The sequence below is a fragment of the Poecilia reticulata genome, chromosome 10, assembly GCF_904066995.2.
Source record: "Poecilia reticulata chromosome 10, P_reticulata-male-v2, whole genome shotgun sequence".
Lineage (NCBI taxonomy): Eukaryota > Metazoa > Chordata > Actinopteri > Cyprinodontiformes > Poeciliidae > Poecilia > Poecilia reticulata.
Window position 1 is genome coordinate 4,125,024 of NC_088839.1, and position 14,118 is coordinate 4,139,141.

The window sequence follows — 14,118 nt, forward strand, 5'->3', positions numbered from 1 at the left end:
AACAAGGCCTTGGCCCATATGAATGGAGCCCAGAGTGACTGAATACACTCTCAAAAACAGATGTGCTTAAATAAGTCTGCACATCTTATCCATTCCTCAGAAGAAGTCCATGTGTTCAGTTAGCAGCACCAATGGATGCACGCACCAGTCTGCCATAACAAACCACCTTCCAATAAATATCTACTGGGAGACAATTCATGTTCAGAAAAGAGCAAGTGAAGTCTTTCCACATGAGGGGCAAAAATCAATATAACTCATAAAATCAAGATATGCCAAAGCATGAATTGAAAAGTGTAGAACTATTGTACAGGGTCAAGATACATGGATACTACCTCACTATCAAGTTGCTGTCGCTCACACACTTTTTGTAGCCATCAAAAAGTTCCTGCCATTATTCTAACTGCATATCTCGCCAGTCCTTTTGCCACTCCTGGTATCTTTTAAGCATTGTCCCTAGGTTTACTATAGGACAGAGGTCTGGGCTCCTCCACATGCTGCCTCATTTATTCCCAAACCACTTCTGAGATCTATTTTTGGGATCATTGCCCTGCTGGAACATCCTATTGTATTCCAATTTAGCATCCTTTATGCAATGCTTCAAAGTATTGATTATGAAACCAGAACTTGTTGAGGAATATAATTATGTTAATAGTTGGAAGTTATGTGGATTCACATTAAGATATGTTTTACTGAAAAGGAATGTATTATATTGAATGTGCTGGGTGAATCTGACCCAGTAAGTGTTGTGCAAGAAATTCCTGGCAAGTGTCTTGCATGCAAGGAACTCGGCCAGAGTCTCTGTTTGGATATATAAGAACTAACAACTTGACTAATGGTCCTCTGAGGGAGCAGATTTAACTTCCACGAGGTCAGCCCTGAATTCTCGGAACTTCCAACACACACTCAATGTAAAACAGAGCCAGAAGCAAGATTCAGAACGCCATTGGTCAGACGGTTTCCAATACACAATAGCAGACTGAAAACGGTATAAATGCTCGAAGCCGGAAGCAGGAGACAAGACATTTTGGATTCTGAGACGGTGACCACATTGGATATTGTGTAAACTGTTTTCTTTTTATCAAATTCCTTTATTGTATTGTCACAGGTTTTGATAGTGCAAAACCTAGAGTGCAAAATGAGATGATGAAAATGTAATGTGTGATGTCGCAGATGTGCATTAAATGTCTTCCTGTTTGCCTGTGAGCCGGAGAGAATGAAGTTTGTGTATCGTCTCTTAATTCATGAGTTTAGCACCTTTGAATTCCTCCATAAAGTGGAGACCCCAACGTGAAAGCGGCCAGGACACGATAGCATCAACAATCTGAGACGAATTAGTCTATTTGGTAGTTCTGAGAAGGAGCAGATGATTAGGTCTGTTGAAATCTTGGAGTCTTATGACTTTGTTTGGATGTCCAAAAGTATTTCAAATGTCGTCCAACACACACTAGTGAAAGGCACGCCAAGGATCTGCTGGCAGGAACAGCGCCTTTTCTCCATTGGTTGAAACTTTCCAATACACACGAATGAAGAAACTATACCCATAACGACTGAAAGTTAGAGACTATGTAAAAGAGTCGATTGTAGAACAAAACTGCAACAATCTTATTTAATTCCAAATCACGAACCAGTTAAATTTAAATTGATGGGCTTGACATAAGACCTGTATGCGATCTAATAGGAAACAAACTGCTGACAGGTACAATTTTTAAAACAAAATCTTTATTTAGCCTTTAATAAATAAATGGACATATGATTTTCTAGATGAGTAGCATAATGTTGAATTAAAGGTGAAATCAGGAGAAGAGACTTTATGACAGTTATGTTATAAGTTTTCATCACATTTGTAAAACTAAATTGGGACCTATCACTAATTGGTGGTTGTGACACTAAAAATAAACTAAATAGTTGATGGATATTTGATTTGGACATTTAAATTGACAATTTCCTTTTTCATAGTGGGGTAATTATTACCAACTGTGAGCCGGAGAGAATGGCGTTTGTGTATCGTCTCTTAATTCATGAGTTTAGCACTTTTGAATTCCTCCATAAACTACTTTCTTGCTCAGCATCCTCTCAATTCATAGAGATGGTAAACTGGGTTCACTCTGAACATGGAAACTGGTGTACCTGCAGTTTCCAGTACATGGCAGGCTTAAGCTTTGGTGGTCATTGGGTAATTCCTGAGTATCTTGATCAATTACATTTCATTTGACTGAAATATTTGGTGTTTTCTTTAAGAGTTTCCAGCACAGAAGTGACTTAACTAGACCATCTGATCTGATCTTAGAATCTACAGTTAGGAAATACTCCAGAGTTGTCCTCAGGTCTTCACTAGGTTCTATGAAACGTCCCTGGTGTCCTGAGTTTTGGTAGATCCAGCGAGGACAGTCAAATCAATTGTTCTTATGCTGGCAAAAAGAAGTGACCAGCTGCAGTGGTCTTGAACTTGAATTTATCAAGAACATTCAGCTCCACTTAGCAAAACATTCCAGGTATTTGCCAGAATGTTTAACTTGTGAATCCCGTTCTAGTTTTGAAAATCTACCAGTTGTTTGATGTCTCAACATCAAAGCCCCAAATGTATGCAGCATTCATGCATGTGAAACTATTGGTAATAAAACAATACCTATATTAATCAAGGAACAGAAAATGACAATAGTGTTGATGAAGCTGCCCAATAGGCAATATGTGAGGCCATCATTACTGAGGAACCTTGTCAAACTGGAAAAGGGACAGTAGTCAGTGTAAACCTGACTTACTTTTTTTAAGGCTTGCATCAAGTATTTGCACTCTAACTTTTATACATCAATATATTTCGAGTTTAGAAAGTCTTTTTTTTCACTTGTTTATATGTGAATGATGTTATCTTAGTTTAGCTAGCACCATTTTTGGAAAATAAATCTAAATATTGCTTGTTTTCAGTCTGTATCAACAGAAATACTTAGATTCATAGGAATGGTATTTTATGAGCTGATGAATCTGAAGATGATGTAATGTTATTGTACTGAGTTGTACTTACTTTCACTGGATTAATCTGGATTCTGTTTGGATTGTTGTGGAAGGAACAGAACACTAAGCCTGTCACAATGATCAATTAATCAATAATTTTTATACTGATTATTTTTTAAAGGGCAGGTTTCTTTACATAATCCATTTTTTATGGTTTTAGCTGTTAGTGTATTTTCATTTATGTATTGTTTTTGGTTGTTGTAGTTTATTTTTAAAATATTTTCCTGTTCCAGTGTGGTGTGCTCTTTACAAAATTAACGTTTATTGGTATTTAAAACCCTCCTGTTGTCCTCATTTTCTGTGTATAGGGAAAACACATACAAATCTCGGTCATTTTGACCCGAGGACAACAGGAGGGTTTTAAGGGGGTGGAATGATAATGCAACCCTGCTGTCATCAACATATTACTTGAAAATAATTGTCTCAAAACATCAATATTATTGTTTGTCACAATAATTACTGGGATAATTTATCCTTAAACAAAATGAGTTATGTCAGATCTACTGGAGCCTAACTCTGAGTTACCCTAGGTATAAAAAGGATGGAAGGAAGAACTGCACAGAACCTAAAGTCTTCATCCTGTAGTAGCTAAAATCACTGTACTAATATGAAAACGATACAAAAGTAATAAACCACACCCTTATTGAAAAGTCTCCCAGCCTGATGCAGATCTCTTTCGTCAAGCTCTCCTACCTTTTATTCTCTCATTCAATAAACAAGCCTCCATCTGCATCCATAATGCTGCCCTCTCTCTCTGGGCTCCCCTGGTACGCAAGTCTAGATTGAGGGGCCCATTGAGACAGAGAAAGCAATCGTGTGGCGTGTCAGTGGGCCGATAGAGAAGGACCCAGTAATGGAAGGCCTTTTAAGGCTAAAAAGGAAAAGCTAATTATGATAAAGGGGCTGTAAGTTGTGTGGTTATCGCAGAGCTGGGCCTGCTGGTGCAGCAGACTGGTCCCTGACAGTGATAACCAGGCGGCGCCAGACGCACGCTGCTCTGTCACTGTCACTCCTCCTGCTCTCCCTTCAGCTAAACATGAATTCACACACCACTATTTTTTAAAAGCGTAAAGCAGTTTGCAGCTTTTTTTTCCCCCTCTCTCACTAATAGGAAAACCATCAGCTCCCTCAGATATTTCGCAGTTCTTGCATGTTTGTCTCTGCAATGATGCTGCATGCCTCTAAAACTCTACATAGACACCTGAAGTTTTATTTGGGACAGCCCAGAATGGAGGCGCACGCATGCATATGGTAAGAGGCAACACTGTGATGCTGAGCTCGATACGAAGGCACCAAGATAGACCTATCAGCTGTCAAGCCATAGGGCACATTAGTGCTGCTGGAGCAAATGAATGGGTACATCCTCCCTCTTTGCTCCCCAATTTCTCCTCCCTGCCTCTGATGCATTATGCATTCAAGCTCCTTTGCTCTCCTCACCTCTCCCAAACGTCCTGACCTTCAGCACATCCATCCCATGTTTCTCTGTCGCTGGTATGATACTTTGCTCCTGAACAACACAGGAAGATATAAGAGCTTAAATCGTTACTAATATTAGGTTTATTGACGTATCACCAGGAAGTGATAATTTTCTCCTATCAAAATGTTCTATCTATCAAAAAGAGGCCTTCTGAAATCTTTTTTTTTAAAACATTGTGCAATGTGTAGCTCAAAATGGCACTTCTAAAATTTAAAGCCTCTATTACCAGCTACCCACATGTTTTTAATTTTGGATCAGTTCTCAGGACTTTTTGCTAATCTCATTAAGCTTAATTCAATAAGAATAATTTTTATAATATGTCACAGAAATTAGTCTTATAGATCATTCTTCTTATGGTCAAATTTGATGTTGTTGCATTTTTACACTGTTCTGTTGTTGCCAGTTTAATTGTTAGAGAAACTTACTGAGGGTAGAACATTCTTATATCCACATCAGATATACATATATATACATATATGTATATGTATACATATGTACAAGAATATCCTTGTACATTGGTACAGCCTGCGCAGATAAGCACGATGGAGCTAAATAAAAGTGTTAAGTTTATTTCAATCAATTAAAGTTGGAAATGAACATTTTAATTAACAGTGTTGGCTGCACAATACTGGAAAACACACAACTCTGTGTGAATAGTTGAGTTGACTTTTCCTCACTCCTCTTGAGCACCAGGTGTAAAAGTTTGCACTACTGTAAACTTAAATGATTGTTCTGCAGCATATAAAGTCTGGCACTTAAATCCTAATGAGTATTCAATGCAAATAGTATTTCATGATTGCCTCGCTGCACAGGTTCAAATTGTAATCTTCCATATATAGATACAATACAACATTCAGCTATATTCCAGAACAACACTTGACATTCAGATTCATTGTGTTTATAGCTTTAAATAATCTTTATGGTCTTGTTGGTTCCATATAGAACTCCCTGGTTGGCCTGTTCTGACCTCAGGCCTCAGTAGCAATGTGGAGCTGCATTTCTGCCAACAACCACTAGATGGTGCTGATGAAAACCGGGCTTTTAAAATGATTTCACATTTTTCGAATGTGACCACATTGCTATTATTCTGATTAGGGCAAATAAGTGCATCTCCTCCTGCCTTCATATGTAGTTATATTTCCTATGGTATATATGGTTCAGTGGAGCTTTTTATGTTCAAATGGACTGGGTGTTGTTCCGAGGCACCAGTTCCACATATTCTTTATTTTACTACAACAAAATTGTATTAAAAGGAAACAAACTGAAATAAGTTCTCTGATGGTACAGACAGCTCTCACCTGATGAGAGGACAAAGTCTGGTGTTGTGCTCATCACATCAGTAATGTCAGTAATGTCTTGTGGTAGCTTAACTGCAACCTGCTGGACATTTTTATACTTCTTAAGGATGAAAGTATACTGGGGTAAATGGAAGCTGTTTCTCGTTCCGTTATATGTTTATATTTCCCCATGTATCAGTGCATGTCATAATGTGTGACCTCTCTGAGTATGGTTTCAATTTCATTCACAGGGAGAAGTTGGAGGAGTCTCCCAGAAATCCTCAGTTATTTCTCTGAGTGGCTGAGGTTTAAGTGATGTAATAAAATAATCAAACCAGTGTGCTCCTCTGCTCATTATGCACAGACTGTGAAACGTTTACACAGTCAACAGATTCAGTGAAGCAGCATCAGAATCCCATCCCTCAGTGCCTAAATGAGGCAGTCTGATCCGGGGTCAGCGGTTAAAACTCACCACTCTGCGTACTCGAGTCTTACAGTCGATGTGAAGTTCTCTGTGTTTCTGCAGTGCAGCTTCTAAAGACTTCCTGAGACTCAGCGCTCTCCTCAGCAGCTGTGGCTCAGCGTGGGACTTGGTGAAGACCTGCACAGATGGAGGAGAGACAGAGGAAGCTGTCTGAGGACCACATCAGCAGCAGGAGGAAGCTATGAAACCTGTTCTCATCAGATTAAGAAGACACTCTGCTGTTACCGCTATCACTGCACCATCTGCAATTTTCTAGCCAATCACCGAGATTTAAAAATCTTTGTTTTCGATACCAATGTATTGTCTGAAAACTCACTACGCATAACGACCAACAGTGAGCATTAATGTTCCAAGTGCTGCCAGGATTCTAAATTTTCAATTAAGGTCTGGATTTTACAACGGCATATTACTGCTAATGCAGATAGTAAGAAGGAGGACATTTCTGCCAAAAAAGAAAAATCTCAGAAGTTTTCTAGAAAAAGTTTCAAAAGCAAAAAATAAAAATCAGCATTTGAAACTCAAATACAGGGAGGTGAAACTTATGAGTTTTTTCTAGAAATGTTCTGAGATTAATCCTAAAATGTCTGTTTTTTGGCAGAATTTTACTACTCATTTTGTTTTGTGTCTATAAAGGCCGTGTTCCGCCATTGTAAGACTTTGATTGGGACATTAAAAGACCTAAAAGAGAGTTTGAGGATTGTGAATACTGCAAATGTTTTTCCAACGATGCGTTTTTCCAACTTCCATCTTTGTCAATGTTAATAATGACATTGTCCCTGTTTTAAATAAATAAACTGTAAATGGTATGAACTCCTGTGCTTTAATGTGCTGCTGGTCACCACAGACGCGTGTGTGCGTGCGTGCGTGCGTGTGTGCAGCCAGCCTGACCTGGACCCAGCCTTGGACGGCAGGAAGGTGTTTGGAGCTGATCACCTTGTGGAGCTCCATCATGGTGGAAACCACTGGCTCGTTGTCTTCTGTCTCCTTCACGTGAAGAACTGAGGGGAGAACATGGAGGAAACCGTCAGAGGGTCTGGCTTGTTCCTGCTGCTTCATCAGGACTAGATAATCCCACCGGACCCACCAGAACTGAGGCTCACGTCCAGGCTGTAGGTGTGAGAGATGAGCCCAGAGTTCCTGATGAACGAGTCTTCTTCATCCGACTCTTCTTGGCTACTTTCCTCCGCTCCTTCTCCATCTTCCTCCATCTCTGCTTTCATCCTTCCCTCCTCATTCTCCTTCCTCTCCTCTTCAAAGCTTTTCTCTCTGTTTTCCGTGTCAGAGTTCTCCTCCTCCTCCCTACAGTCTCTCCTCTCCCTCAGATTTTTACTACAGCAGGGCTCATTTTCATCGGCCCGGCAGTCTTTGTCCGGCTGTCTGTCTGAGGGATCACTGTTGGCTGCTGGGGAACCTGCCAGGCCAAACTCAGGGAAAAGCAGCTTCATGCAGGACTCCATCTCAGTCAGCGCTGCCTCGATGTCTTGGTAGGATTCTGACACAGAGCCGGCGTTAGGCATTACAGTTACAGCTCAGAAGTGTGCGTGCACCTTGTGATGCAACGTTTACCCTCCATTTCCTTGGTTGCTGCTTCCACTCTGGCCTTGTAGATCCGTTCCATCTTCCTCTGCCGCTCCTCCTTCCTCCTCCTCTCTGTTATTGTCCTGGCCTCTGCGTCCTGGAAGTCCACCTGAACAGACAAACAACAAAAATCCAGAAAACAGTCTGTCATGTAACTTAACCCAACATCTCCAGCTGAAAACGGTAAATATGAGCAGCATGTTGTTGTGAAAGTGCTGCTGCTGTCACCCGCTGACATCGGATTTAAAACCTCATGCCCTCACTATAGAGAAGCACAATTAGGTGTCATTGTGTAGTTACTGGAATTTCATGTGACAGACAAACACAGAATAGTGGACAGGAGGTCTGATGTAGTAATTACTGAATGTAGCTCAGGTCAATGACCAGAGACACAATGGGATGAATTCAATCAATGCATAAGCATATGCTAGAATGGTCTAGTCAAAGTTCAGTCCAAAATTCAATTGAGAATCTGTGGCAAGACTCAAAACTTTCAGTCAATCACCTCTCTCTCCACCTAGTCTGACTGAGTCTGAATTATTTAGCAAACAGGAATGAGGAAAAACACCTCCAGTCTGAAGATGGACGATCTGGCAGAGATGTACCAAAAAGCTGTGCAGCTGTACACATTTTATGCTGTTTGTGTCTTTAGATATACAAGTCAGTCAATAAATAACACACATATTTGATCTTGCCTCCTCCACTGATCTGACTCTAATCATACTTAGCCAGTAGCCAGGGAAGCATGTCAGTGAGCAGCACAGTGTTGCTGTGGCGATGTAAAACACCTCCAGATCTTTCTCACCTTCTTAACCTGTTTGAGAAAGTGGTAGCCGAGTTCCAGCTTCTTATAGGCCGAACCGTACGAGGTGTGCCAGGATTGGACCGTCTGGATGGCCAGTGACCTCAGCTTCCTGGCAACCTCTTTAGGAGGAGGGAGGGGCTGCTCCGAGTCCGTCTCCACTGTCAGCTCCAAGAACTCCTGAGGAACACAGAGAACGTTTCAAATGCCTGGAGTTAGAGGAGCAGAAACAGGAGCTGGGGTTTGGGGAGTTGGGGGGGATTCACCTGGAAGTTATCCACCAGCAGTGTCCGGAAGTGATGCGATCTGGAGAAGAGCTCACTGGCTATCTGGAAGGCCGACAGCCGGATCTCAGCGTGTTCTTGGTTTAGCTGGGTCATCACTGAATGGTACACATGGTCTATGCAGTCATTGGACGCTCTGGCAGGAACAAAGAGCCAATCAGTTACTGGCACCAGATTTATTCAATGTACAGTTTCTAATAAAAGTATTAACCAATCTCATGTCTCCCTCAGTCTCTAACAGGTTCCATTCATCTCTCCACTTCACTTTCCCTGCTGAGGATAAGCAGCACCATGGTGCTTATCCTCAGTTTTACCAATGTTTTACCAATAGATGCATTCAGGTTATTGTTTGGAGCAAACTCCAGACAGTAACTCACTTACATCTCTTCTTGCTTGTTTTGTACAGAGTTGCTATTGGTTTGGAACATAAACTGGTTGCATGAACTAGCCAGGCTGTGGAGATGTGGGACCTGGGCATAGGCATAACTTCCCAAAGGACTGGTGTGGACATGTCCCCACCAACTTTGGCCTGACGGGGACAGTCCCCACCAATATTTCCTCCACCTTTTTTTCTTTGTGTACCTGCACCTATGTGCGGACAGTAACTCGGCAGCAGCTGCGCGCTGTATTCAAAGCATTACTTTGCAAAACGTAAATGGCGAGTCTGCTCATTGACCTAGTGCAGGAGTGCCCAAAGTTAGGCCGGCATCCTGCACGCTTTAGTTCTCTCCCTACTGGTAGAAACAACCTTCTCAGCATGTCAGTATTCTTCTTAGGCCTTCTAGTGAGCCATCATTTAATCCAGGTGCATTAAACCAGGGAGAGAACTAAAACATGCAGGATGCCGGGCCTCGAGGACCGACTTTGGACACCACTGATCTAGTGAATTGGACATCGAGACTTGCAGTGCACGGCAGTGCGCCACATGCGCTGTTGTTTTACTTTGAGTCAGGAATGTCACTCTGCACGTGAAGTTAAGCTGACAGACTGGGAAAAAATAATGTAACCACCCGTTTTTCTACATTTTTCCTCTGGACAAATTGCATCATTTGTTCGTAGGACGTGGAAATATTCAGAGCAATCATCAAATAGAATTAAATATTTTATAAAGCATAAAGAGCCAAAGTCTGTTAAATTTTAAATCATGACTCCTACAACAACAAGTAAAATTTAATTATTGGTCAATATAAAAGAAATTCGCTTTGTTCTCTCTTGTATCTTTACAAAACTGACAGAAACCAAACTATGTGTAGATTTACAAAAAAAGACAATATATATCTTTACATATCCAAACATCAGCATCTCAGCTTTAAGCCACATTTCTAGAATAAAGCAATACTGATGGTCACTTTACTCACCAACTGCTCCAACCAGATCCAAATAATTTATTTTGCCTCTTTATTATTTGCTATATTAAAGCAAATATATTCAGCAAGTACACACTCTTTCCGTGAATTAGATTATGACTAAAAAGTTATTTTGTAATTCCATCACCAAGTGAACGACATTATATATCGTACTTTCCGGACATAAGCCGCACCGAACTATAAGCCACAAGGTTCAAAGCTTAGGAAAAAAGTAGCGGCTTATAGTCCGGAAAATACGGTAGATTTAGATTACTTCAGTTTTAATATGTTTATATTTTGCAGTATGTTTAACAGCTGCTAAAAGGTTCTTTAAGAAAGTTACCATTAATCTGACAGGCCTGCTCAGGACATATATCCTATATCCATTATTCTTAGCAGTAAAAAAGAAAAGGCCTTCCAGTAAGTGGGTGCATCAGCCAATCCCCCCCTTTCCTCCGCGTCCCCACCAACTTGCAACACAAAGTTACACCCTTGGACCTGGGACTGTACTTTACTCACTAAAGCAGAAGGTTGTTGTTCTACAGTAGAGTATGTGCACTCCTCTTATTAACAAAAGCAAATGCATACCAGTAACAATAAATAACTTTTATAAGCCTGTGTATGTTGGTATGAATTGAGGATTAAGTGGGTGTTTTAAAAAGACGAACACAAATGGAGGAATCAGTCAGTAAAGCTTTCCAGAGGGTCTCCTCTCCTGTGTGGCTCATACTTGCAGATCTTCTTCAGCTCCTTGACATTGTCCTGGTTGAGCTGCGGCTGTCCAGATGTGGTCAGTTCCTCCACCAGCTGGGACAGCCGCTCCCTCTGGGACAGCTCCATCCCTGTCACTGACACGGAGGACAAGAGAAAGGCTGCTGCTCTACATCCTGCCAATACTAGACAAAGTTGGTTTCCAATTCTAGCTTCCAATAGCTAAAGGGCGATTCCACCTAATTTTTCACTACTTTGCACATTTTTAATCAACTCTAGTTTAAAAACTACAACACCTAGACACTTCAAACCTGGACTAGATTATTCTCCTCTTCAAGTTGGATATTTAAAACCATGTTTGGGATTTGTGAAACCTTTTTTTGATTTGTGAAACTTCAATAAAGGTGATTTTACCACTTCTTTGCATCTGGATCACACTAGATCTGCTCTAATTCCAAAACTACAACACCTAGACTTTTCAAACTGCACTAAATTATTCTCCTCTTCAAACTGGATATTTAAAACCATGTTTGGGATTTGTGAAACCTTTCTCTGATTTTTGAAAACTCAATAAAGTTCAATTTTCACCATTTTTTGCATCTGGATCACCATAGATATGCTCTAATTAAAAAACTACAACTTCTAGACACTTTAAAATTGGACTAAATTATTCTCCTCTTCAAGAAGAATCTTTATAACCATGTTTGGGATTTGTGAAACATTTTTCTGATTTGTGAAACTTCAATAAAAGGGCAATTCTTGCCCTTTTTTCTGTCTTGATCACACTAGATTTGCTCTAATTAAAAAACGACATCACCTAGACACTTCACATGTGGACTTTATTATTCTGCTCTAATAGCATAATATTTAAAACCATGTTTGTGATTTTTGAAACCTTTTTCTGATTTGTGAAACTTCAAAAAAGGGCGATTTCACCACTTTTTTAAATCTTGGTCACACAAGAACTGCTCTAATTCCAAACCTACGACACCTAGACTCTCCAAACCTCGACTGGGTTATTTTCAATATTTAGAACCAGGTTTGGGATTTGTGAAACTTCAATAAAGGTTGATTTTACCACTTTTTTGCATCTGGATCACACTATAACTGGTCTAATTCCAAATCTACAACACCTAGACACTTCAAACCTGGATCAGATTATTTTCAATTAATAGAATATTTAAAACCATGTTTGAGATTTGTGAAACTTTTTTCTGATTTGTAAAACTTCACTTCACAGAGCCCTGCAAAAGATCTTTCCTAATTAGAGCAGATCTAGTGTGATCCAGATGCAAAAAAGTGGTAAAATCAACCTTTATTGAAGTTCCACAAATTCCAAACATGGTTTTAAATATCCAGTTTGAATAGGAGAATAATCTAGTCCAGGTTTTAAGTGTCTAGTACAGTGGTTCTTAAGCTTTTTTGAGATACCGAACCCCCCAGTTTCATATGCGCATTCACCGAACCCTTCTTATTCCTCCTACCCGCCCCTCACCCCCGCCGACACACAAAATACTTTGCGGTTTTCTGATTTAGTAATATAATTATATTAGCTGTGTTACCACCCCCACGCCACTAGAGACAGTAGCAACCCCGAAAGGATGCGACTAAGGAGCAGATTTAGAAGAACATCGAAAGCTACAGAATTTGGTAAAAACGGTGAGTTTTGCTGAAGTAATTAAAGACACAAGTTTAAATCCATGCTGAGAGTGGAACTCCTTCAATCAGGGCTCCTCCGCAGCTCTGATTGGCTAAGCAATGTAACGTGATCCTCTGCAGCAAGTGATGGCAAAGCGGGGCGTCATCACGACTTTGCACAAGTGTGTCTTTACCTCCGCGGCAGAGGCTCCGCCGAACCCCTGAGACCGACTCATCGAACCACTGGGGTTCGATCTAACCCAGGTTAAGAACCACTGGTCTAGTAGAAGTGTGTAGTAGTTATAAACTAGAGTCGATAAAAAATGCGGAAGGTAGTGAAAAATTAGGTGGAATCGCCCTTTAGCTATTGGACGCTAGAATTGGAAACCAACTTCAACTTCGTCACCAGTTCGAACCCAAACCTTCCGTTTAGTTATAGTTTAGCGTTTCCTCCCAGTGGGGAATCAGACAGTGGATACACGCGCTGTATAATGCACGGAGCAGTGCGCGTGAACCGCAAGGAGACGTTTACAGCCTGATTTTATCTTCAGTCACTCACCGATGCCTGGGAATCTGTCCAAATGTTACAGCGGCTACTTCCGGGAAATATTAACGGTTATTTTATATACAGGAATGATAATGTTCATAAGGACGGAGCCGAAAAGACGTCTTCTTTTCACAATACCATTATTATAAAATCATTTCATACAGATTTTAGAGGAAAGTAACAAACACGTCGCCATCTTTGTCCGTCAAAAACAACTGCCGGTTTAACTTTTCAAAATAAAAGTGTCGTTAAGCCTCAGCTTTTTTAGACTGCGGGTACAAATGAGAAGTTTCAAGGATTAAAGCCAAATTTGTATACGAGGGGTGATGGTGCCCATCTCCAACGGTCAACGGTGTGGAGGCAGAGTCACCGACAGGTCACCAATCCATTGCAGAGCAATACAGAGACAGGATTAACAACCATGCACGCATACACACCCCTAAGGACCGCCGAACTTCTATACCTATATTAATAGCTCAAAATTTTTAATTTCCTCTTGCATTTGTAATATTTTCTGCTTTATTTTTCTCACACTTTTTTGTGCACTATTCATATCCTTTACTTTATATATTATCTTTGTTTTCTGCCTAGCTTATAAAGAACTTTTTTTTTGTTCTGATGTGACATACTGGATTTTAAATATTTACAAAAAAGAAAGAATTGCTAATTTTAGAAACGTAGCATCTGAATTGGCAAACCAAATTTAGGCTAGTCTTAAATTGTGATCTCAAAACTGTTGCTAATATTCACTATTCTGCCATCCCATTCTTTACCCATAAAGTTGATCACATATAGAACAGCTCAACTCAGAGTTTCAGAGTGTTTATAGGAATTTCTTTATATACTTTCAGAAGTGATTTTTGAGATCAGACACTGATGCTGGATGAGAACACCTGGGTTGCACTCCAATGCATAATTAAGTTCTAACACAACAAACTTATCTTCAAGGCTGGCAGCATGAACAT

The 14,118-nt window shown here is 40.3% G+C and overlaps 1 protein-coding gene across 4 annotated transcripts in view; it reads right to left on the reverse strand.

The window, feature by feature from the left end:
- The window catches only part of uvssa (UV-stimulated scaffold protein A), a 64,907-nt gene extending 51,522 nt beyond the window's left edge, over window positions 1-13,385 (reverse strand). For 2 of the 4 annotated variants that reach the window (XM_081611845.1, XM_081611844.1), the window contains exons 1-8: window positions 13,166-13,385; window positions 10,988-11,105; window positions 8,894-9,047; window positions 8,631-8,807; window positions 7,814-7,934; window positions 7,332-7,739; window positions 7,136-7,245; window positions 6,236-6,364 (exon numbers count right to left, since the gene is read on the reverse strand). In XM_081611845.1, coding sequence (XP_081467971.1) covers window positions 6,236-6,364; window positions 7,136-7,245; window positions 7,332-7,739; window positions 7,814-7,934; window positions 8,631-8,807; window positions 8,894-9,047; window positions 10,988-11,097 — 1,209 coding nt within the window. In that variant the 5' untranslated portion in view covers window positions 11,098-11,105; window positions 13,166-13,385. The remainder of the gene's footprint in view (window positions 1-6,235; window positions 6,365-7,135; window positions 7,246-7,331; window positions 7,740-7,813; window positions 7,935-8,630; window positions 8,808-8,893; window positions 9,048-10,987; window positions 11,106-13,165) is intronic. The other 2 variants (XM_081611846.1, XM_081611847.1) reach the window with 2 other exon arrangements.
- Window positions 13,386-14,118: the final 733 nt, after the last annotated feature.